Source organism: Bos taurus, chromosome 27 (assembly GCF_002263795.3).
Source record: "Bos taurus isolate L1 Dominette 01449 registration number 42190680 breed Hereford chromosome 27, ARS-UCD2.0, whole genome shotgun sequence".
NCBI classification, from domain to species: Eukaryota; Metazoa; Chordata; class Mammalia; order Artiodactyla; family Bovidae; genus Bos; species Bos taurus.
The window spans coordinates 2,705,795-2,728,412 of NC_037354.1; the positions used below are offsets into that span (position 1 = coordinate 2,705,795).

Here is a 22,618-nt window from a genome sequence, read left to right on the forward strand (position 1 = left end):
CCACTGAAGAGCAGACTTTAGTCATCGCCCATCCTTCCTTCCCTCCGTCTTGCCAGCTGAGCTTCGGTACAGGTCAGGCGCTGTTCCAGGAGACTAAGCTGCAGCATGAAACAGAACTGGCCTCTGACTCCCAGGGGCATCTTGCAGAGGAGGAGGCTGAAGAAACCGTTTAATCAGGCAGTGCCTAACTATTCCCTTTTCCATTTATATTGATGTAGCAATAATGTCAATATGCCTATTTCTAATAATATTTCTTTTTTGTCAGTATTAACCTACGAATCTCTTTCTTAAAAGACTGTGAACCCCTTGACCTTGGGAAAGCATCCTTCCTTCACTGTACATCCTCAGCACCATATCTAATGTCGATAGTTGTGAACACAAAAAAATGTGAGAAAATGACTTTAGACAACCTTTTTGTTACTTGATACTAGCTAAGAATTAACCTACTAGACACTGATTAACAAAAACATGAAAGCTATCGTTCAAAATATTAGCACTTGCTTTCAAATGAACACCACTGTTTCATCAATACTGAAGAAGGAAATGGCAACCCACTCCTGGATAATCCCATGGACGGGGGAGCCTGGTGGGCTGCTGTCCATGGGGTCGCACAGAGTCCACCACGACTGAAGTGACTTAGCATGCATGCATGCATTTCATCAATACGGATGGAAGGTGCTTTGGTTTCCAAAGCCCAGTGGGTGTGCCCTGGACACAAAGCCTTCTAGTAAAGCAGTGTCCACAAGCACATATATCTGCACTGTGCGGCTTCACCCTCCAAGGGGTCTACTTCCAGGAGTGTGTTCCTGAGAGGATCATGAACTTTGGATCCACACGTTTCTTAAAGTATTCTAATATTACCAGTTGGAGAAGGAAATGGCAACCCACTCCAGTGTTCTTGCCTGGGAAATCTCGTGGGCAGAGGAGCCTGGTGGGCCACAGTCCATGATGGGGTAGCAAAAGATTCGGACATGACTGAGCGACTAAACAGCAACAACAATATTACTGGTATTAATTAGAAAAACCTTAAAAAAACAGTTTACAATAAAATTTGAGTCAACTTACCTTTGTGTTACACATTCCTACTTTGTGAAATTTCATACAGAAGAGCTGACAAACACAGTGTAGTGCAAGTAAAGGAATTTTGAACTAATATTATCCAAGTGCTAGTCTAAGCATTTCAAACTTAAAGACAAACTCATCTGAAGGATGTGTACTGTGGGGAACTAATGTGCTACATTCCCGCTGACAATTTGTACTCCTCCCGTCATTAGCTCCAGCTGCCACTCTGCTGGAAAGTTCGCCAAATCTGACAGCCCGTCGATGGCCATGGGTCCCAGTTGTCTGCTTTGAAGCCTGACCTCTAACTTGACTTATGAAATTCATCTTCATGAAATTCATCTTACCCACTGCTTGGGGAGACAGGATTATTAGTGATTATATTTTTAGAGAGATAACTATTAGTAAAATATTCATAGGAAACTAGCACATTTTCTATACTTTGTGTTTCATACAGAGTGAGTTGTGAATCCAGTCCCTTCAGAGGTATTTCTCACCAAAAGTTGTCAAATTAATATGCATTTTTTTTTCTTTTTCTTAGAACTGTCTGTATTTTTTGTAGTACATTTTCCTAATAACTTTTGATTTTTTTTTCTACTCATTTAAAAGAATGACATCAAAATAATCAGCTGAAATGAAATATGTGAGAATATTCATGGCAGGGATTTTGTTTTGTTTTGTTTTGCTTGCTATGTATAATCTCAACAATTAGAACAATTCCTGGTACTTAATAGTTACCCCCATAAATACTTGTTGCTGCAATTTTGAAGTAGACTGATAGTCTAAGTAGTTAGTTCTAATCCTCTTTCTTGGGGGAATTGTTGACACTTTTAGCTGGTACCTCAGTCTTGATTTTTTTAAGTTGTCCACATTCTAATTGTCTACCTCTTCATCATGTGATGCAGAGAAGGCAATGGCACCCCACTCCAGTACTCTTGCCTGGAAAATCCCATGGATGGAGGAGCCTGGTGGGCTGCCGTCTATGGGGTCACACAGAGTCGGACACGACTGAGCAACTTCACTTTCACTTTTCACTTTCATGCATTGGAGAAGGAAATGGCAACCCACTCCAGTGTTCTTGCCTGGAGAATCCCAGGGACGGGGAAGCCTGGTGGGCTGCCGTCTATGGGGTCACACAGAGTCGGACACGACTGAAGTGACTTAGCACTCATCATGTGATGATCCTATCATCATCACACCAATTACAATTCATTAGGTACTATTTTCTTGTATCAAGCCTTTGCTACTAGTCACAACCACAAGATTTGCTATTGGTGACAACCCAAAGTTCAACCTCCCATGTGTAGAGTCTCTACCAGATAATAGCAACGTGTCTTGAGTTACCATGATCTCTGTGTGCCATTCTCCAAGTATGCATAGAGGCTGAAGTGCAGACTGGACATTCTCTTCTACATCTCCTGCAGACACCCTGTCTGGGGTTTTCTCTCTATGCTCTGGCACTGTGGCAGAAAGGCTCAGACTAAGCTGCCATCTCCCTGAGCTGCTGAGAGGGGGCAGCAGAGCGAACGTCACTCCTGCCTGTCACTCCCCTCTTCTTCCTTCCATCAGCTTCCAGCACCATAAGGCTAATTGTCTTCCATTGCCTTCACTCTCTATCATGTTTGTCAAACATCCAGGCTTTGAGAAGGATAAGAAGAGCCAGAGAAGAACACAGAACAGCCACAGAGATTACAGGTAAACCGGGACTAAAGCTGCACTGCAGTGTATCCCATGAGTGAACATCAGCAGGCCAGATTTTTAAGCAAATCTTAAAAATGCTTAATAAATGTTCTTTGATAATAACCATGATCTAATTAATGTACATTTAATGTTACTTATGTGACAGTGTTCTAAATTTGTAAGCTCTGGGAATGATTGTGGAGGGAGTTTCTGCCACCGGCCCGAGGGTCATGCTCAGTTAGGATGGTGAGGGTGTGCAGACCCTTCTGCAGAAAGTGGGCGGGTGGCCTCAGTTTATCTACTAACCACATCTATGCTGCTTTGCAAGCTGCAGTTTGTCGCTATAACTGAGTACAAACTGGACTGATGATCAGAAGACTGTATGATTTGACTCTGAAGCTTTCCCCCCTTGCCCGTCTCTCTCCACTCCTGGACTCTGCTGACTCCTCACTCCTCCCCAAAAGGGCTGTGCAGCTGTTCAGACACTACAAGGCTTAGTGACCTGCTCTGATTGTGATGAGCAACCTCACTGTATCCTTGGAGACCAGGACCTGCTTCCCAAACAGTTGCTTCTGTGCTAAACACATATTCAATTAGTCAACAAAGTATCTAATTAAGCAAATAATTAGGTAACTACAATATGCCAGTGTCAAGCAAGTCTTTATAGCAAGATATAAATACATTCCCATAATGGAAATGTATACACACATTTACACATTTTAGAGTTGAGTACACACTCGCCACTTTCTGCTCTTGCCAAGGCATTCCCCCGTGTCTGAATCTTTTTGGAAATATAACACCTAACGTAAAGTAATTTGCACAGAAATCTTAAAAATGCTTAATAGATGTTCTTTGATAATAACCATGATCTAATTAATGTACAGTTAATAGTACTTATGTGACAGTGTTCTAAATTTGTAAACTCAAATTTTACTTATATCTAATGTGTTTTAAAAATTAAACTAGAATTTACAAAATGATCACTGGAAATATAACATATAAAGAAGGAAAGTGGAAAGGGAGAAGAAAACTAACCAGTTTTAAATGCCAATATGTGCTATTTATCCATTAATCATTGAGTATTTATTAAGTATAACATGTATTTGTTTCACATGATTTATCTTACGCAACTTGAAGTAGTAATTTATCTATTTATGTTCAATCAGTTCCGGGAATCTTTACCATTCTATAGTAACTACTTAATGAAATTAAATTGAAGAGAAGAATATTCTAATTGATTAAACTTAAATTAATAGGATATCTGGACTCAGAAGCTTTTTAAAAGCAAATTAAGAATTATATTGGAGAGTGTGATTCTTGTAGAATTTAAAAGAAAATCACCCATTTTATGTCCATATCCAGACTCAGCCAAAATGGAGAAAGTATGCCAGAGGTTAAGAGCTTGCTTTTCTGAATCACTCTTGAGTTCCAGATCTGGTTTATGAAGCTATCAGATGTGTTATCTTAAATTATTTAATTTTAAGCCTCTCGGGTAATCCACTTATTATAACAATCATAACTTCATCCACGATTTCTGTAAGGGTTGGAGGAAGGAATGTAAGTAGAGCACCACACACCATAGCACAGGTAGTAAAAAGAAAATGCACAGTGAGTGCTCACTGAGAGTTGGGTGCTGTTTCCAGCACAGAGGATGCAGCAAAGAGAGAAAAACCTAAGCTCCACGCCTGCATCAGGGGATTAACCACACAGACGTCTAATGGCAGGAAGACACTCGATTTCTGCAGGAAAGCAGAGTCAGGGTTCACAGAGCATTTGGAAGAGGGTGGGCACAGAATGGGCACGGAAGGGTTTGGATGAGATGACATCTGATGGTGGGTGCAGGATGGAGAACCACCTGGGGGTCTGGGGGAGAAGCGTTCCAGGCAGAAGGAAGACAACAAACGCAGGCAGGCTGTCAGAAACACCCCAGGCATGTTCTAGGAGCATTATTAGCACCCAGTTAACACTGGTTTCCTGGAGAAGGCAATGGCACCCCACTCCAATACTCTTGCCAGGGAAATCCCATGGACGGAGGAGCCTGGTAGGCTGCAGTCCATGAGGTCGCTAAGAGTCGGACACGACTGAGCGACTTCACCTTCACTTTTCACTTTCATGCATTGGAGAAGGAAATGGCAACCTACTCCAGTGTTCTTGCCTGGAGAATCCCAGGGACGGGGGAGCCTGGTGGGCTGCCATCTATGGGGTCGCACAGAGTCAGACACGACTGAAGCTACTCAGCAGCAGCAGCAACACTGGTTTCCAAGTCATTTTATGTCAGGTGAATTTGAGAGCAGTGGCATAAAAATACATGACTTTGTTATCTTCAGTAACTTAATAAGAAATAGAGAAAAACATGTTTTTCTCCCAATTGACATTCAAGTAAAGAGTACATATCCTTAGAAGTCTAGAAGCGAAAACAGAAATTTATCCAAATTCACTGGAATTAAAGTAAAAGTTAAAAGTGTGAGAAATTAAGAGGTACAAAATTCCAGTCATCAAATAAATGAGTCATAGCTTAGGGAATATAGCCAACAATAATTTAATAACTTTTTATGGTGATATATGATAACTAGACTTATTATCATGATAATTTTGTACTTTATAGAAATATGGAATCACTATGTTGGGTAACAGGAATTAACATGGTGTTCTAGGCAATTACACTTCACATACAAACTCATAAAAAATAGATGAGATTTGTGGTTACTAAGGGGTGCAGAACAGTGGAGGGGAGGATTGAAAGAAGGTGGTCAGATGGTACAAAGCTCTAGTTATGAGACAAATCAGTCCTAGGAATGTAATGTACAGCGTGATAAATGTACTAAATATACCAATGTCTGTTATGTATGAAAATTCTTAGAGTAAATCCTAAGAGCTCTCAATTAAGGTCAATTCCTTCCTTAATTGACTGATCTGAAATCTTACAATATGTGCAGTGCTCAGACCATAGGCATTTTATTGCATTTGATAGATGGTTGGATTTAGAACATGTGGCTGAGATAATCAATATAAGGTCTGCTTTAAAAGTTCAGAGTGCATATATATATTTTCTGTTATATCTATGACAAAGAAGTTGTTGTTTTCTTTTCCTTTAAAGTGTATGTTTCTTTAAATCTATGGGCTCATAGTTACCTGACATAATAATCAGTATTAAAATACAGTCTTCAAATTGGCTCTGGACCCTTAGTCTGGTAGAATGAAGTCATCTTTCAGGTATAAATGGTCTTTCCACTACTATTTAAAAGGTCATTTCTGTATGGAGAGGAAATATGAGTAGGGAAGATTACACTGTAAAGTTCTCAGTAAGTGACAAGTTAATAAGTTAAGGATACTGCTGGGCTAACCTGACTTGGAATCCTGAGATAATACTAGCTCTATTCTGTGACCCTCTGAGGCTCTAACTGGCGTCCATGCAACCACAGTTACAACTGCAAAAGCCACTTCACTTTTCTTATGTGCCTTGTCAACTCAGACAGCAACTAAAAATATTAATTCCACAGATTAATGTTCATTAGCATTAAAAGAAATTCTCTCTATATACCCCGCTCAAACACCGATGGAATAAATGCCAGCTGAAACATTTTACTCAAAAAAAAATACAAGTGCATCCTCTTCTTCTCTATTTTGTTTGCTTATTTAAAAAAAAATATTGCCAGTTAAAGATACTTATACAGTTTCAAACAGCTCGTAATATTTTACCCTGTGAAAAATCATAATGGTTGTTTTCATATCCCTAAATGAAGTAAGTATAATTTTAAACAAGATCACTTGTATAATTACTGAGCTATGGCAACCATTCATCTGTGTGCCAACAGGAAGAAAAGGTAACATCCCCCATCCTCAGGGTTAATTAGCTAATGTAAGCATTGGCTTAGGACCCAGTGTCCAGATGTGAACGATCCCTCCTGACTCACTGCAATTTATCAAATGCTTCTATCCAATAATCCTCCCATGGAGAAGGCACGATAATTACTTAAGAGTTAGAGACCCTTCATGAAGATCGGAACCTTGAGAATCAGCCCTTCCTTAATTGACTGATCTGAAATCTCATAATGTGTGCAGTGCTTAGACCAGGGGCATTGTATTACATTTGATAGATGGCTGAATTTAGAACATGTGGCTGAGATGATCAATATGACGGCTGCTTTAAAAGCTCAGAGTGCGTCAGGAATACCCAAACTGTACTGCTCACCTCTGACTTACAGTGTATTACGGCAGTAGCACAGAGGGGAAGACGAACTTGAAAAATTGCCCTTGGTGTTTGGAATCTACTGATAGCTAAGTAAATACTCCTGTATTCTGTTTTGTGTAGCATGAAATAGTATTATGCTTCATGTTATCCATTTCCCCCTACACTTTAGACAGCTAAAGCCATCTTTAGAGAATAGTCATAAAATCTCCACTTCAATAAAGGTTTCTCAACTCTTCTTTAGTTGGGGAATCAGTCATTAAAAGCCAGTAGAGACACTATTTAAAGGAGGGGATGATGACAGACACAGGGTTCCTAAACATTGCCAACCTGGGAAATGGATGGGTTTTAATAGGAGAAATGAGGGACACCAGCCAGGAAACTGCTCGTGACTCAGAGAGACCAGTTCTGCCCATCACACCCACAAGGGTGTTGGGAGCTGAGAAAACGCGGCTGAGAGCAGCAGTGAACGCGGCACTGTCCATGGTAGCCACCAGCACCTCTGAAGATGGAGTGCTTGAAATTATGCTGGTCTGAGCCGCGCTTGAAATGATGTTGGTCTGAGCCGTGAGCATAAAATGCACACTGAATGTCCAAGACAGAGTGTGAATAAAACAAAGCGGGAAGAAAAGGTATCTCCTTAGAGTCTTTTCAACTATACATTAAAATAATTGATATGTTTAGGGTTAAATAATATTCTTAAAATTAACTGCACCTGCTTCTTTTCCAATCTGGCTACTAGATACTTTTTTTAAACAATTTATTTATTTTTAATTGAAGGATAATTGCTTTACAATATTGCATTGGTTTCTCTCATACATCAACAGGAATCAGCCATAGGTATATGCATTTTCTCTCCCTCTTGAACCTCCATCCCACCCCTCTAGGTTGTCACAGATCACCAGATTTGAGCTCCCTAAAATTAGATCAGTGGCTTGCATTTTATTTCTGGCTGAGAGCCCTGCTCTAGAGGCTCCATGAAGTGGTCCTCTATAGGGTCAGCCTAAGATGCACTGAAGCACTTGACCATCCATCTGTATGTGTACCTGATTAGGTCATGGTACATGGTGACTACTTGATAAATAGAAGACTGTCACCCAGACTAGAGAGAGGGATGTTCCTGCTGGCTTTGCAGAAGGAAGCTGACCTCTTGGGAGAAGGTTGTATGGCCAGGAGGTGAGGACAGGGCAGGGAAAGGGAGCTGAGTGTGGAGGACAGGTTCCCTGCTTAACCACAAGACTCACAGATGAGCCCTTTCTAGTCCAGAAAGTAGGATATGCACAGGCACACAGCTCCACCTCTTCTCTTCCATATTGCTTACAAATATAATCCTACACTGATACAAAAATGCCAAGGAACATGAGAGAGGGATGATTTATCCCTTAATTTATCTACACACTCCACTCATGAAAAGCTGCAGATGATAGAGGGTAGAAAAAAAATGTCATATTTTGAGTGATTGACTCCATCTCTCCTTCTTATGGAAATACACCCCTATGGCAAAGATTCCCTTAATAGCTATGTTCCTTTTCTTTCATAGAAGTATAATTGTTTGCTATATATGTAACCACCTGGAATATACATATATATATATATATGTTTCTAAGTCTCACAACAAGGTGAGAATATCTGGCTGGATTTTGGCCAATTGGACTGAGAAGGAATGCATGTGATGGTTTTTGCAGACTCTCTCCTAAACTCCTCCATCCTGTTGCCTGGAGTTTGGATGCCACCTTGGACCATGAGGATGGAGGTTTGACCACAGGGAGGACAGAGTGAGACTTGAGGAAATTTCCATCTCTGAAACAGACCTGCCCATCCTTGTCCTATACTGCCTATATCTTAATTCTATATGAAAGAAAAATTCACATCCATTTGTTTTAAGTTTCTCTTGAGGTGTATTTTTTTTAAGTCACCTAATTGTTATCACCTTACCCTAGACAGTTTATGTCAAATTCTTCTATTTAGGAGATTTCGGGACTTTTGATTTAAGGTTTATTTAATGTCTTATTACTCTAAATGCTCTAAAATACAGGTTTCTTTAAAATTGTGTTTTTAAAGATTTTTTTTTATTGTTCCCCAGACACAGTCTGCTCCAGTATATAGATTTAAAATACACATACTATAAGAAAATGCTTTCTTAAGAATTATTCCCAGCTGCTATAGCTCATTATTTCATAGAGTTACAAGTAGTAAGTGGAAATAAACTAAAAGATTAGTCCATGAAAAAGAAAGTACATCTAATTGAAGGAAAACAGCTGAGTCATCAACCGGGAGTCAGGGGTGGAGGGGGAGAGATAAGTAAATCTGAGTGTGAAGGAGAGAAGTGGATGCTGGAGAGAGGGGAGAAGCTGTCCATGGGAACCAGACCAAGAATCACACAACAGACAAACACCCTGTGGAGGAACATCTCTTTTCAAATATGATAAAGTAGACTGTGAGAATCTATGGGGACAGGAAGTCAGGTGGCTCCTCCTCTGGGGGCCTCTGGGAGTGAGCAGCTGGTAGCTCAGGGGGGTAGAGGAACTGTCCTCCCTTAGCCTGGCTGGAGCAGCTGTCGGCTGAGACAAGCACCTCTGAGTGTTTGGTACCAAGTCAGAGCACAGTTAGGAGCCAACATGCTGAGAAAGTGTTTTGAGTCTAGATGAGATTTGGCCCAAAGTGGATACAAGGAAAACTTCTGAATTAATAAATAAGGTAAGAATCAAATAATATCCTGATCGATATTTCCTTTATGTTACTTTTAATATAAATTTGAAACAGATGTACATTTACTAGTTTTGTCTGTTGCTGCTGCTGCTGCTAAGTCGCTTCAGTCGTGTCCGACTCTGTGCAGCCCCATAGACGGCAGCCCATCAGGCTCCTCCGTCCCTGGGATTCTCCAGGCAAGAACACTGGAGTGGGTTGCCATTTCCTTCTCCAATGCATGAAAGTGAAAAGTGAAAGGGAAGTTGCTCAGTCCTGTCTGACTCTTAGTGACCCCACGGACTCCAGCCTACCAGGCTCCTCCGTCCATGGGAGTTTCCAGGCAAGAGTACTGGAGTGGGTTACCAGTGCCTTCTCCAAGTTTAGTGTGGGCTTTTAAAATAATGCTGTATGTTCCTGATCTAGAAAGGCAAGAAAAACATTAGAAAATGAACACATTGTTCCCCCTTAGGGGGAAAGCTAGTACCTGAGGCTTGGTCCTCATTTGTCACTGGGAGAATGAGAATTACCACTTCATGGTGGGAACACTGATTTTGCTAGAGCTCCTTTGAAAGCCTAATGACGTTGCATTAGTAAATATTAGTGTACAGATAGTCTAATGATAACAGGGGAGGGCACAGCCACACACTCCTCCTGACGAGAGCGGGTGCTCCTCCAGGAAGGGAAGCATTTCACAGGGAAGGGTCACCTGCAGGCAGCCCACACACCCACTCTGCCCTTGGGATGCACAGATGCTACAAAGGTGTGTTCTCTACATGTGAAAAGGTAAGGGCACTCTATAGTAAACCAGGCAATCTAGTATTTTAGCTTTGATGAAACTAGCCATTTATTTCACAACTACTTCATTTCCCAGGATGTAAGTGACATGGTTCATTTTGCATTATACATTTTTACAACCAAAACATTTTAAATAAAAATTTATAAATCCATTCATCTGAAAAAGACTATAAGGAGGGAAAAGATATTGTTATATATGAAACTTCCCTTTTTATTCTTTGTTCAGCTTAGTAGTTTTTTTCTTCTTCCTTTAAAACTACCACCTTGCATAAATTATTTAATGGCCACAATGCAAACAAACAAACAAAAAAACCAAAACAGCTAGCTTTTCTTTTAATTTTATTAATTTTTTCCTGAGTAAAATATCCAAAACAGTTTTCTGCTGGTTTCCCTATGGCTTCTATAATTCTGGTAGGATTTTTCACATATTTCATAGATGCAACAAATATTTGACCTCATTGAAGAAGATGATGATAATGCAACATTTTGTTCTATGTCCAAGATTAGTTTAATAATAAAATGATGACTTCAGATCATGCTAACAAACTCCCTTTATCACTTATACTATCAAAATTCAAAAAAATAACTTCACTGCTATTGCAAAGTGAGCATTTTTAGATTTACAGGGACTTGCATTCTGATTCCAAAGCATCTAGTTATGTAACATATCTTTGTACATATGCAAGCTGTGTGTATAGATAGATGGATACCAAGTTATATAGAATGTGTTGGAATGATTAGGTTTGCTCGTGTATTTCCTGACATTTAAAAAACACAAATATCCTTGGAAATGTTTGTCTCCAAAAAATTAAAAAAAAAAATATTTCTTGTTAACCGACATCACCACAAAAAGGTAAATCATCACCAAGTTTTGCTGTCTATACACTGGACTTTGCACTTGGATCTCCTTGTGTATTCAGCTATAAGGAAAGAGAATCTGGGCAGACGTGACCACCCCGACTCACCTCTGCAAATCGGCCGGTGGTCGCTCCACGCAGCCAGGGTGTCTGTGACTCTCTGACACGTTATGCTCTTGGATCCCTGGAGCACGTAATTGTCCTCGCAGGAGAACTGTACATTTGCACCAACCCTGAGCAATTACAAAACCAAAAACAACCCGGATTACTCGTGGAAGATGTCTTTAAAAGAAACCATCACAGTGCTGCTACCATGTAATGCCATCAAAACAATATAAAAATATTAAGTGACCCATTAGCAATTATTCACAGATAAACCCTTTAATGAAGCACAAGACTTGGGTTCAAATTCCCGTTTTGCCAAATTATCTTAAATAAATATATGATCCTTAAGGTATCTTCTCTAAAATTAAGCAATAACAGACATGGCAGGACCAGGTGTTTGCAGTTTAAGTAAGAAATGCATCTGAAGGAATTAAACCCTGGAATCAAAACAAAACTGGATGTCCTTCCATGTGGATAAACATCCTACCAAAAAAAAAAAAAAAAGAAAAAGCCCCATTAAGAAATGTCTCAGTATACAAAAAGATAAGGACTCTAGCATTCCATTTATATGAGGTGTCAAATATAGTCAAATTTATAAAATAAAAAACTAGAAGGGTGGTGACCAGAGGCTAGTGGGGTCAAGGGGAAATGGGAAGTTGTTAATTCAAAGGCATAAAGCTTAAGTTAAGTAAGATAAATAATTTCTAGAGATCTGCTATACACCATTGTAGCTTAGTCAATAGCAATGTACACGTTAAGATTTTTTTTAAAGATACTTTTCAAGTTAAGTGTTCTTATCATCCTCATAAAACTTGCTTCCAATGAAAAACAAGGGAAAAAATGTCTCAGTAGAGAATTTGTTGGGGCTTCCCTGGTGGGTCAGTAGTAAAGAATCTGTCTGCAACACAGGAGCCTCAGGAGACGCAGGTTCGATCTCTGGGTTGGGAAGATCCCCTGGGGGAGGGCATGACAACCCATTCCAGTATTCTTGCCTGGAGAATTCCAAGGACAGAGGAGTCTGGTGGGCTACAGTCCATGGGTCGCACAGAGATGGACACAACTGAAGTGAATGAGTACACATGCATTCAAAGAATTTGTTACCACTGTAATATGTTAATTATATTTAGAAGAAGGCTGGTGCTATTACATTTCAGAAATGCATCTTACAGGAAAAGATACTTTGCTTTAGAAAAAAGCAACCCATCCAGACTGGAGTCAGATGAAAAACTTCTTTGCCTCCAGAGCTGCCTCAGGAAACACGAAGCCTTAAGGCTGGGAGCAGTAACGGAATGTGGTCGCAGCATCACAACTCAGCAGGTGCATGAGGAAATGCGAGAGGCATACCTCGGGTCTGAGCACACCCGATCCCTTCTTCTAAGCCTGCTGTACGGCACTGAATTCAGTGCAGTGTTGCTTTATAATCCTACAAGCCTGTTGTTACAAGAGGAAATTCTGCCTGTGTCCGTTTGACAAGCTCCAAGGTTGAGGTTGACAAAAACGGGAATGAAAGACAGTCTTTTAGAGAAAATATGAATAGTTGCCCATGTAATATGTAAAGTTATTAATAGGTAAAAGATAATGAAAAAATAAACAAATGCTGTCTTTTCTTGCTTATGGACAAAATTCTGGTCTGCAACATCACAGTGGACATTATTCCAGTAACATAAGAGCATCTCTCACACTTGAACGTAACATCCTGGGATCATCACAGATGTCTATAAAAATCATCACATCAGGGTCAAATCAATGTGAAAAGACCTGGATTAAACACAATTCACCATCTTTCTTGTCCAAAGGGGACTCTCAGCTTACTAAAATTTAATATGCAAAATGTGCTTTGCCTACTTAAGAAAATTTAAAATATGTAGAATTTTCCAAATTTATCTGATTAGGAAACCCTTTTGCACAAAGTATCCAGGGCAACTAGAATTCTATGGAGGTAATTTTGAGAAAAGCTTTATAATGACATAATATGTATTATCTTTTAAAAAAATAAAATGTAAACAGAATTCTAATTTCAATGTCTGGTTATAGCAGTTATTTAGAATAGCTATACTTTTTAGACACATCCCTTCATAATTTCATTGGCCTTTGGTCATTGTTTAGACTTCTGAGAACAGACTAAATAAGAGAAAAAAATCTAAATATTTGGTTTGAAAACAACTATTCTCTCTCTCTGTTCTTTATGCTAGGTCCCAGTCTTCAGTTCCCCTTATTTACCTAAATTTCAGTTCTCATACTTCTCATCATTCTTTCAATACATTTTTATTGAATATCTATGTGCCACACACTACTCCAGGTACCAAAGATACAGAAATTGCGATTGACAAAGTCTCATGGGGATAGCAATCTAGTTAAAGGAGGACAAAATGTTCATCGCAGCGCTGTTTATAATAGCCAGGACATGGAAGCAACCTAGATGCCCATCAGCAGATGAATGGATAAGAAAGCTGTGGTACATATACACAATGGAGTATTACTCAGCCATTAAAAAGAATACATTTGAATCAGTTCTAATGAGGTGGATGAAACTGGAGCCTATTATACAGAGTGAAGTAAGCCAGAAGGAAAAACACCAATACAGTATACTAACGCATATATATGGAATTTAGAAAGATGGTAACGATAACCCTGTATACGAGACAGCAAAAGAGACACTGATGTATAGAACAGTCTTATGGACTCTGTGGGAGAGGGAGAGGGTGGGAAGATTTGGGAGAATGGCATTGAAACATGTGAAACGTCATGTATGAAACGAGATGCCAGTCCAGGTTCAATGCACGATGCTGGATGCTTGGGACGGGTGCACTGGGACGACCCAGAGGGATGGTGTGGAGAGGGAGGAGTGAGGAGGGTTCAGGATGGGGAACACATGTATACTAATTAAATAATTTTCTATTAAAGAAAAAAAAAAGAAAAAAAAAAAAAAAGAAACAAATTGATCACACTGAATGTCCTTGGTTGAAGGAAGGATAGGAGAAGAGAAAAGTAAAAACATGGGGAGAGGAAATGACATGACATTTGGTGCTTAGTATGTTACTCTCTGGGCTTCCCTGGTGGTTCAGTGTAAAAAAAAAATAAAATAAAATAAAATAAGAAGAAAATGAAAGTGTCATAAGTACTGTGAGCAAAATAAACCAAGCGGTGTGATTAATAATAGGTTAGGGAGCGCTGGGATTTAAGAGTGTGTTAATGTTTTTTTGATCCTCTCAAACTGGGGTGCTAGTGTCTCACACAATATTTTGGGCATGATCAAACATAAAGGAAGGAAAATGATATTATTGTTTCCCCCTAGCATCTACCTACTTTAGTTCCAAAGCCTGTCATTCATAGTTCTAATGGATGCACTCCACCCCAACAAAGTATCTATCTTTTTCATACATGCTTTTCATACATCTGATCAACTTAAGGCATTCTTAGTGAATCCTGTTAATGTTGACTGGTAGATCTCATTTCTAGCAATATAATATAGATTTATTATCCAAAGTAGGAGAAAATATAGCCAGAGTTGCTTTTTGGAAGTCATGAGAGTGTCCATTAATAGAAATATGATTGACTATATTATTCCATATGCATTTCAAAGAATACAATGTTTCTTCAAAATGAGCATAATATGTAGCAATACAGAGAAGAAAAAGATTTTCTACAAAATTGTTACCTCAGGTAACTCTTAGCTTTATAAGTATCTGAATCTGTGTATCAGGAAAAATCAGCATAAAGCTATTTTTGGAGTGCTAATAGAATCACAAGTACACTTTTGTTTCTATATTACAATAATTCTACCACTTCTGATTTTATTACAAGTTAACTTTTAAAATGTTTTAAGATCCTACTATTAGATTGCCCCTTTGTTCTCACTCTCTGAGACAGAACTCTTTCACACCTAACAGAGTTCATACCCTCCTCCGATTTTCGTCAGACAAAAATTAAAAAAGCTCTTCTACCAGAGGTGAGGATTCTTCCTAATGTTCCATAATCACTGTAGGGTTACCACAGAGGATCTAGTCCAGAAATCTCTATCTGGGTTCTGGGGAAATCTGTCCAAAGTATGTACAGAATCCATTCCTTAATTTCTTGCCTGAAACCTTTCAACAAATGATTGAAAATAACAACTGATAAAATAGCTAGGCTTTTCTACTTTCAAACAATAAAAATCACTAATAAGCAACCTCTGTTCTTGACTATGCAATGAAAAACAGAGCCACTGATGGGTAAATTCTGCATTGTGATGAACAAGGCTGAGCTTGAAACTGATGATGACCCAACTTCTAATTTATTATTTCAACCTCTTGCTTTGGTTTTATCTAGTGCATAAATTAGTCCGATTTAAAATCCATGCACACTTTCAACTTCAAATACATAACAAACTAAGCTTTTATTTATGATTGGATTTTATGATTACTATGTTTGAAGACATACATATAACATTAGGAAAACTAATTTGGTTTTCTGGAAAGTACTCAGAAGAAAATAACAGAAAAAAATTATTAGTACCTTCCAACTGGCAAATGAATTCAGAACACCTTAGATTAATTTTGTCAAACAAGTTTGACTATTGTGAATAGTTGGAAATTATCACAAATAATTTAGACAACTGATTTTGTGTAATCTCAAGATAAACAGTGATTGATAACAAATATCCAAATGGCAACTTTTAAGTTAAATAGTTGAAGCAGAGTGATTTTGTATTTTAAATAGAAGAGAAGAAGAGAGAAAATAACATTTTTTTACCTGCATTGGTTCACAACTGGTTATGGTCTGGCTTTTAGCATGAGGCGCCCTATTAGTCATAAAGATGCACGGTTGAGCTAATGGGAGCAAGGGATACTTCATTGAACAACTATTGGACAATGAGGTAAATAAATATAAATTATTATGGGGAAAAATGATTTTACCTTTAGTGAAAAGATAAGAAATTGAAAAGGCCAGAAATTGAAATTTGTGTTGTATATTTAAAGATTCATATAATTAATTTGTTGTTCTTGTTGTTCAGTCATTAAGTCATATCTGACTCTGTGACCCCATGAACTCCAGCACTCCAGGCTTCCCTGTCCTTCACTATCTCCTGGAGTTTGCTCAACTTCATGTCCATTGAGCCAGTGATGCCATCCAGCCATCTTATCCTCTATTGCCCCCTTCTCTTCCTGCCCTCAATCTTTCCCAGCATTAGGGTCTTTTCCAGTGAGTTAGTTCTTCGCATCAGGTAGCCAAAATTTTGGAGCTTCAGCTTCAGCATCAGTCCTTTCCATGAATATTCAGGGTTGATTTCCTTTAGGATTGACTGGTTTGATCTCCACACTTTCCTTTCAGTATCTGTGTACTAGAGTGAAACCCACCATAGAAAGCCCTGTTGGTTTCAGAGCTGGTGATTTGTTCAGGGAATAGCAAGTAGCCGGGTTTGTCCTAAAGAGTGCTGCTCCAAAGAGGTGCCCATTCCTCCCTGCTCCAGAGGTTTTCCCCTGTAGACTCTGGGATTCTGGGTGCTCTCCTGTTCCTCCTCTCCTCCTTTTCCTCTCTTTGAGGTAAGCTTTGCTCTTTCATTGTTCCACATAATATTTCATTGGAGAAATAAACTAAAGCTGAGAAAAGCTGGGAAAAGAAGCCCCACAGAGAGGCAGCTCCCAGGAGAAGGGTCCCCAGGAGAAAGCCTCACATTTCATTCACCTTGAAATCCCTCACTGCCTCCAGCAGAGCTTGTTGCACTTACAGTATCCCTGAGACTACACAGGACAAACAGGAGACAAAGACATGAATTCAGCCGCCTTGCACCTCACACTAAATGTGCAACCAGCCACCACAATGCAAGACTCCAGGAGTAAATTCCAAGGGTGGCGAGGGAAACCCACCTCAGGAGCCACCTTGCTAGCCTGTGTCTGCAATCACATGCCTCTATTTCAAAAGAAGCTATTTTGGATAGCCTACTGATTCTTTGATAAATTGGCCATACTGCACTGGGGAAAGGAACTCTGATGCTCAACTGTATATGCTCCACCGATGGCAAGACCTGGCCCTAATACATGCAGACTGACTTCAGGCTGCAAGATGGTCCATGGAAACCAGCCCCTCCCTCCTAAGGCATCATCAGAGGTGTCACGCACAGCTTTGCAGACAATGGCATCATTGAGAGATGCATGTGTGGCTGCTGTGAATATCACAATCCTTTTATTAGCCTTTTGATTTTCACACATTATGTGTCATTTCTGGGTCATTTTTCTTCTTATAGTGACAAGTTTTAGACTCGTCTCGTCAAGCCTTAAGGCAATTTAGTGTCACTAAAAACGCATTAGAGAGTAGATGGAACTCTCTAGCCTAAGGAAAGAAAAGAATCTAATATTTCATAGGATTTTTAGATATTATATATTAATAAAAGCACAACAAAGGCCCCTGACAGAGATCTGAATACAAGCAACAATAATGGTGTGAACAGGGCTTCAAATGACAGGGACCTGCAGACTCTGAGAGGTCTCAGATATGTGTGTACAGCATTTAGAAGAATCTTCCCATGAATCTTCCCTGTGAATCTTCCCATGAGCAAATTTAATTTGCGTCTTCTGAGTATGTCCTAAGTTCATGAGGATCTATTATTTAGTAAACAAGATTTTTTCATCTGACCAAGTAGAAACACGAAATTCTTAAGATTCACACCCACCCATTTCATATAGGTGGCTTTTGTTGTTCAGTCACTCAGTTGTATCTGACTCTTTGCAACCCCATGGATTGTAGCATGCCAGGTTTCCCTGTCTTCCATTATCTCCTAGAGTTTTCTCAAATTCATGTCCATTGAATTGGTGATGCTATCCTACCATCTTATCCTCTGTCATCCCCATCTCCTCCTGCCCTCAATTTTTCCCAGCATCAGGGTCTTTTCCAATGAGTTGGCTCTTTGCAAAATATTGGAGCTTCAGCTTCAGTGTCAGTCCTTCCAATGAGTATTCAGGACTGATTTCCTTTAGGATTGACTTTAGGAAGACTCTCAAGAGTCTTCTCTAGCACCACAATTCAAAAGCATCAGTTCTTCAGCACTCAGCTTTCTTTATGGTTCAACTCTCACATCTGTACATGACTACTGGAAAAACCATAGCTTTGACTAGATGGACCTTTGTTGGCAAAGTGACATCTCTGCTTTTTAATCCACTTTCTAGGTTAATCGTAGCTTTTCTTCCAATGAGAAAGAGTCTTTTAATTTCATGGCTACAGGACCAAGCCAAGCTGAGAAAAGGGTGGATCAGGGATCCTAGGGAAAGCAGTAAAAGTGTCTTGGGGCAGGTGATGCTGAAACCACAGCAGGCCATGTAGGTGTTCAGAGTCACACCATGAACAGCACCTGCGCAAATGAGTGTTCCCTGGCTGCCCTGCACACTTCTGTGCCGATGTGGCTTTGCTGGCCAGTGTGTTTGCTTCACCTTCTTTCCACATGGACTCATGCCTCATGATTACTTTCACCTCTGGGGAAGAGAGGTGGGAGGCTTGTCCCACCTCGGGGTGTTTGCTCAGGTCTCCTTCTACCTGGGCTGGTCCCACCCCAGTACTTCACAGGCTTAGACCCTCTCCTCATTATCCTCTGAGTGCAGCTCTGAAGTCACTTCCCTGGAGCCTCTCCCTGCTCTTCTGTCTCCAAAAGAAGAATGCCTTTCCTGCTCAATGTTCTGGTTTGTCCTAGTACCTCTGGAGCATGTCATGATTCTGAGGGCTCAGCACATTTTGGAAAGGAAGGAAACTCATCAATTAATAAGTACAAGGATGACAGGGATGGGTCCTTCACTTCCCAACCTGTGGCCCCCACTAGTGATCTGAGCTTCCTCTCCGTGCTTCCTGTGGGAGGAGTGACTACGAGCAGAGGAATGCAGGTGTGGAGCTGCCTCCCTGCTCGGCTCCATCAGGGCCCTGGCTCCAGGTCTCCCCGGACGTGCCCTGCCCCTCTTCTCGAGCGGTCCTTGCTCCAGGCCCAAGGACCTCCCACTCCTTGTCTCTTGCCTTCTATCCAGATTTGCTCTGAGCAAGGTTTGATGTACTGTCCCTACACTAGACTATGTGATGGGACCAGATGGTGAGCTCTCTTGCCCACCCAGAGGCAGCTCCACTTCATCAGAGCAATAAGTGGCAGAGCAACATCTTGGTCCCTAAAATCCCTCAAAAGTCAAGGAGAGGGGAGGGTCCCCCACCAGGCGGGCACCCTCTCTGCTTCCCACAAAGGGCAGCATTGGTTCTTGTTCTTATTGAACACTTAACAAAAGTCTGCTCTATAAAGAGAGCTGAGGAATTAATTTAAAAACACATGCAAAAAACTGTAGATGGCATCAGTAAGCTAAAAACTGATGAATCCTCAGGTTCCTAATCTTCCCACATGTCTGCCCACTTGCCTTTCTCCTGTCCTTCTCTCCTCCACACGTTTACAAACAGGAAGATTAGGAAGTGCTCTGGATTAAATTTAGGAGGGTGGTATGAAAAGAATGCAACCAACAGGCGAAGTGGGCAGAACAGTCAAATCCAAAACCACTTAACAAGTCATGGTTTCTATTACTAGCTGAATTCCCTGGTGGCTCAGATGGTGAAGAATCTGCCTGCAATGCAGGAGACCTGGGTTTGATACCTGGGTTGGGAAGCTCCCCCTGGAGAAAGAAGTGGCTACCCACTCCAGTATTCTTTCCTGGAGAATGCTATGGACAGAGGAGCCTGGCGGGCTACAGTCCAGGGGGTTGCAAAGAGTCAGACATGAGTGAGAGATTAACACTACTTTCATTAACTAACTAGCTACCCTAGAATATAAATACAGAAACATGTAATTAGCCTCTAATTAAAATAAATAAACTAATTTAAAAAATAAATACAGAAACATAGAAGATGTCTAAACCTGCAATTATCAGCAAGTGTCAAGTGCGTCAGAACTCAAAGGGAGCCTCACAGAGGTTCTGTAGAATCATATTAGACTTTGGCAAAGGCATGACCATGGGACACAGAGCTTTATAGCTTTGATGGACCACAGGGATTATCATATTCTATTTCTGTCCATTCTTTACAGATGAGGAAGCCAAGAAACAGAGAAAGAATCTATAGTAAAGAAGGTCATTTTAAGGAATCTCCAGAGGGGACATGTGTATACCTGTGGTTGATTCATGCTGATGTATGGCAGAAACCAACACAATATTTTAAAGCAATTATCCTTCAATGGGAAAAAAAAAAAGAAGAAATGTAAAACAAGGTCATTGTAAAGAGTGTTAATATTTAAACGATCTCTGAAATCTCATTTTTGGCAGTCATAATAATGTGGCTAATAAAATAATCAACTATCTATTGCATTTTGAAATTAAGAAATTGATGCATGCTTCAATAACAATGAACAATTCTCCCAGAAAACTACTTAAATGGATATTTTGACAAAAATTAATTTGCTATTACAGATACTGTGAAGACTGGGAGAGACAGAGGGAGAATGTTCCATGAATTCTACTCAGTGGATTCTTCATTAGAAACAGTTTTAGCCAGATAAATGGGATCTGAAACACTGTAGTGTGCCCTTTTTCCAAGGGACAAAAAGGTTTCAAATAGAGTGAACAGAAAAATACTGGTTGTGGTATTCATTTAAGTAGTTCTTAAAAATACAGTCAGTGCTCCTTGAAAGTGCAGTCAGATCAGATCAGATCAGTCACTCATTCGTGTCCAACTCTTTGCAACCCCATGAATCAACGCACGCCAGGCCTCCCTGTCCATCACTAACTCCCAGAGTTCACTGAGACTCACGTCCATCGAGTCAGTGATGCCATCCAGCCATCTCATCCCCTGTCATCCCCTTCTCCTCCTGCCCCCAATCCCTCTAAGTATCAGAGTCTTTTCCAATGAGTCAACTCTTCGCATGAGGTGGCCAAAGTACTGGAGTTTCAGCTTCAGCATCATTCCTTCCAAAGAAATCCCAGGGCTGATCTCCTTCAGAATGGACTGGTTGGATCTCCTTGCAGTCCAAGGGACTCTCAAGAGTCTTCTCCAACACCACAGTTCAAAAGCATCAATTCTTTGGCACTCAGCCTTCTTCACAGTCCAACTCTCACATCCATACATGACCACAGGAAAAACCGTAGCCTTCACTAGACGGACCTTTGTTGGCAAAGTAATGTCTCTGTTTTTGAATATGCTATCTAGGTTGGTCATAACTTTCCTTGCAAGGAGTAAGCGTCTTTTAATTTCATGGCTGCAGTCACCATCTGTAGTGATTTTGGCAGTAGTCGCTGGCAAATATTTTTTCTAGACTACTTCAGTTTTCTAGTAATAGTGAAGCTTCAGTAGAAAGTAAAGTGCCTGCAGTCAGTAAATGGCATAGAATAGTATTATGTTCCTCAAATTTTTTTTCAAATTCTAAAAGCACTTTTAAGCTTGTCAGGGGACTTTGGTGCTGGAAATCAAATGCAAGGTGCTAGGAAAAGCCTTTTTTTTCCATTTCTCACTGACTATGTAAGTTTTCCTTTATGTACCCCAGTTTTTCCTTCCATCTGATGACACATAACTCCATCTAGGACCTCCTAATTTCATAATGTGTATTATGCAACAGGTATTACATATATATATTATAGATATACACACAGAGAATGGATGAGCAAGGTCTTCTGTAAAGAGAACTATATTCAGTATCTATGATAAATAATAATGGAAAACAATATATACAAATGTGTGTATATGTATAACTGGATCACTTTGCTGTACAGTAAAATGAATAAGACATTGTAAATCCACTATACTTTTGTATTAATACATTGTTAGCTTGAGTGATGACACACAAATATCAATAATATAAATACTTGTTTTGAAATACTTAGTTTTGAGTCATAATAATCACTTTTTCAACTCCCAAATTCCATTCTGAGCATAGGTCATGTTTTAAGAAAATGTCATTCATCTATTCTCTGACCAAGGGTATTAACTTAATTGGTTTAGCTGAGTACTAATGAGGCTATGATTGTACATCCCTAGGGATAGGCTTGTTAGTTTCAATTTAATGCAATTCAACAGGAAAATAGTGTCTACCCCGTGGTGGACACAGTAATAAGAAATGAAATCAATAGTCCTTCCTCTTTGGGATCTTGAGATCTAACGTGAGAGAAGCAGACATCTAACATAAACATATGTTTCTATTATTCTAAGATGAGTCTAAGATGATAGAAGCATAAATAGGTGTCAAAAGCACTGGGAAAAGCTGAAATAGCAAGATGAAGTGATGTGGGAGTGCCCTGTAAAATGGAAACCAGCTGTGTGGATG

The 22,618-nt window shown here is 39.9% G+C and overlaps 1 protein-coding gene across 2 annotated transcripts in view; it reads right to left on the bottom strand.

Annotated features, from left to right (window-relative positions):
* Positions 1-22,618, bottom strand: part of CSMD1 (CUB and Sushi multiple domains 1) — a 2,064,317-nt gene that overhangs the window by 556,659 nt on the left and 1,485,040 nt on the right. For both annotated transcript variants that reach the window (XM_059882319.1, XM_024986326.2), the window contains exon 9: positions 11,377-11,501. In XM_059882319.1, coding sequence (XP_059738302.1) covers positions 11,377-11,501 — 125 coding nt within the window. The remainder of the gene's footprint in view (positions 1-11,376; positions 11,502-22,618) is intronic.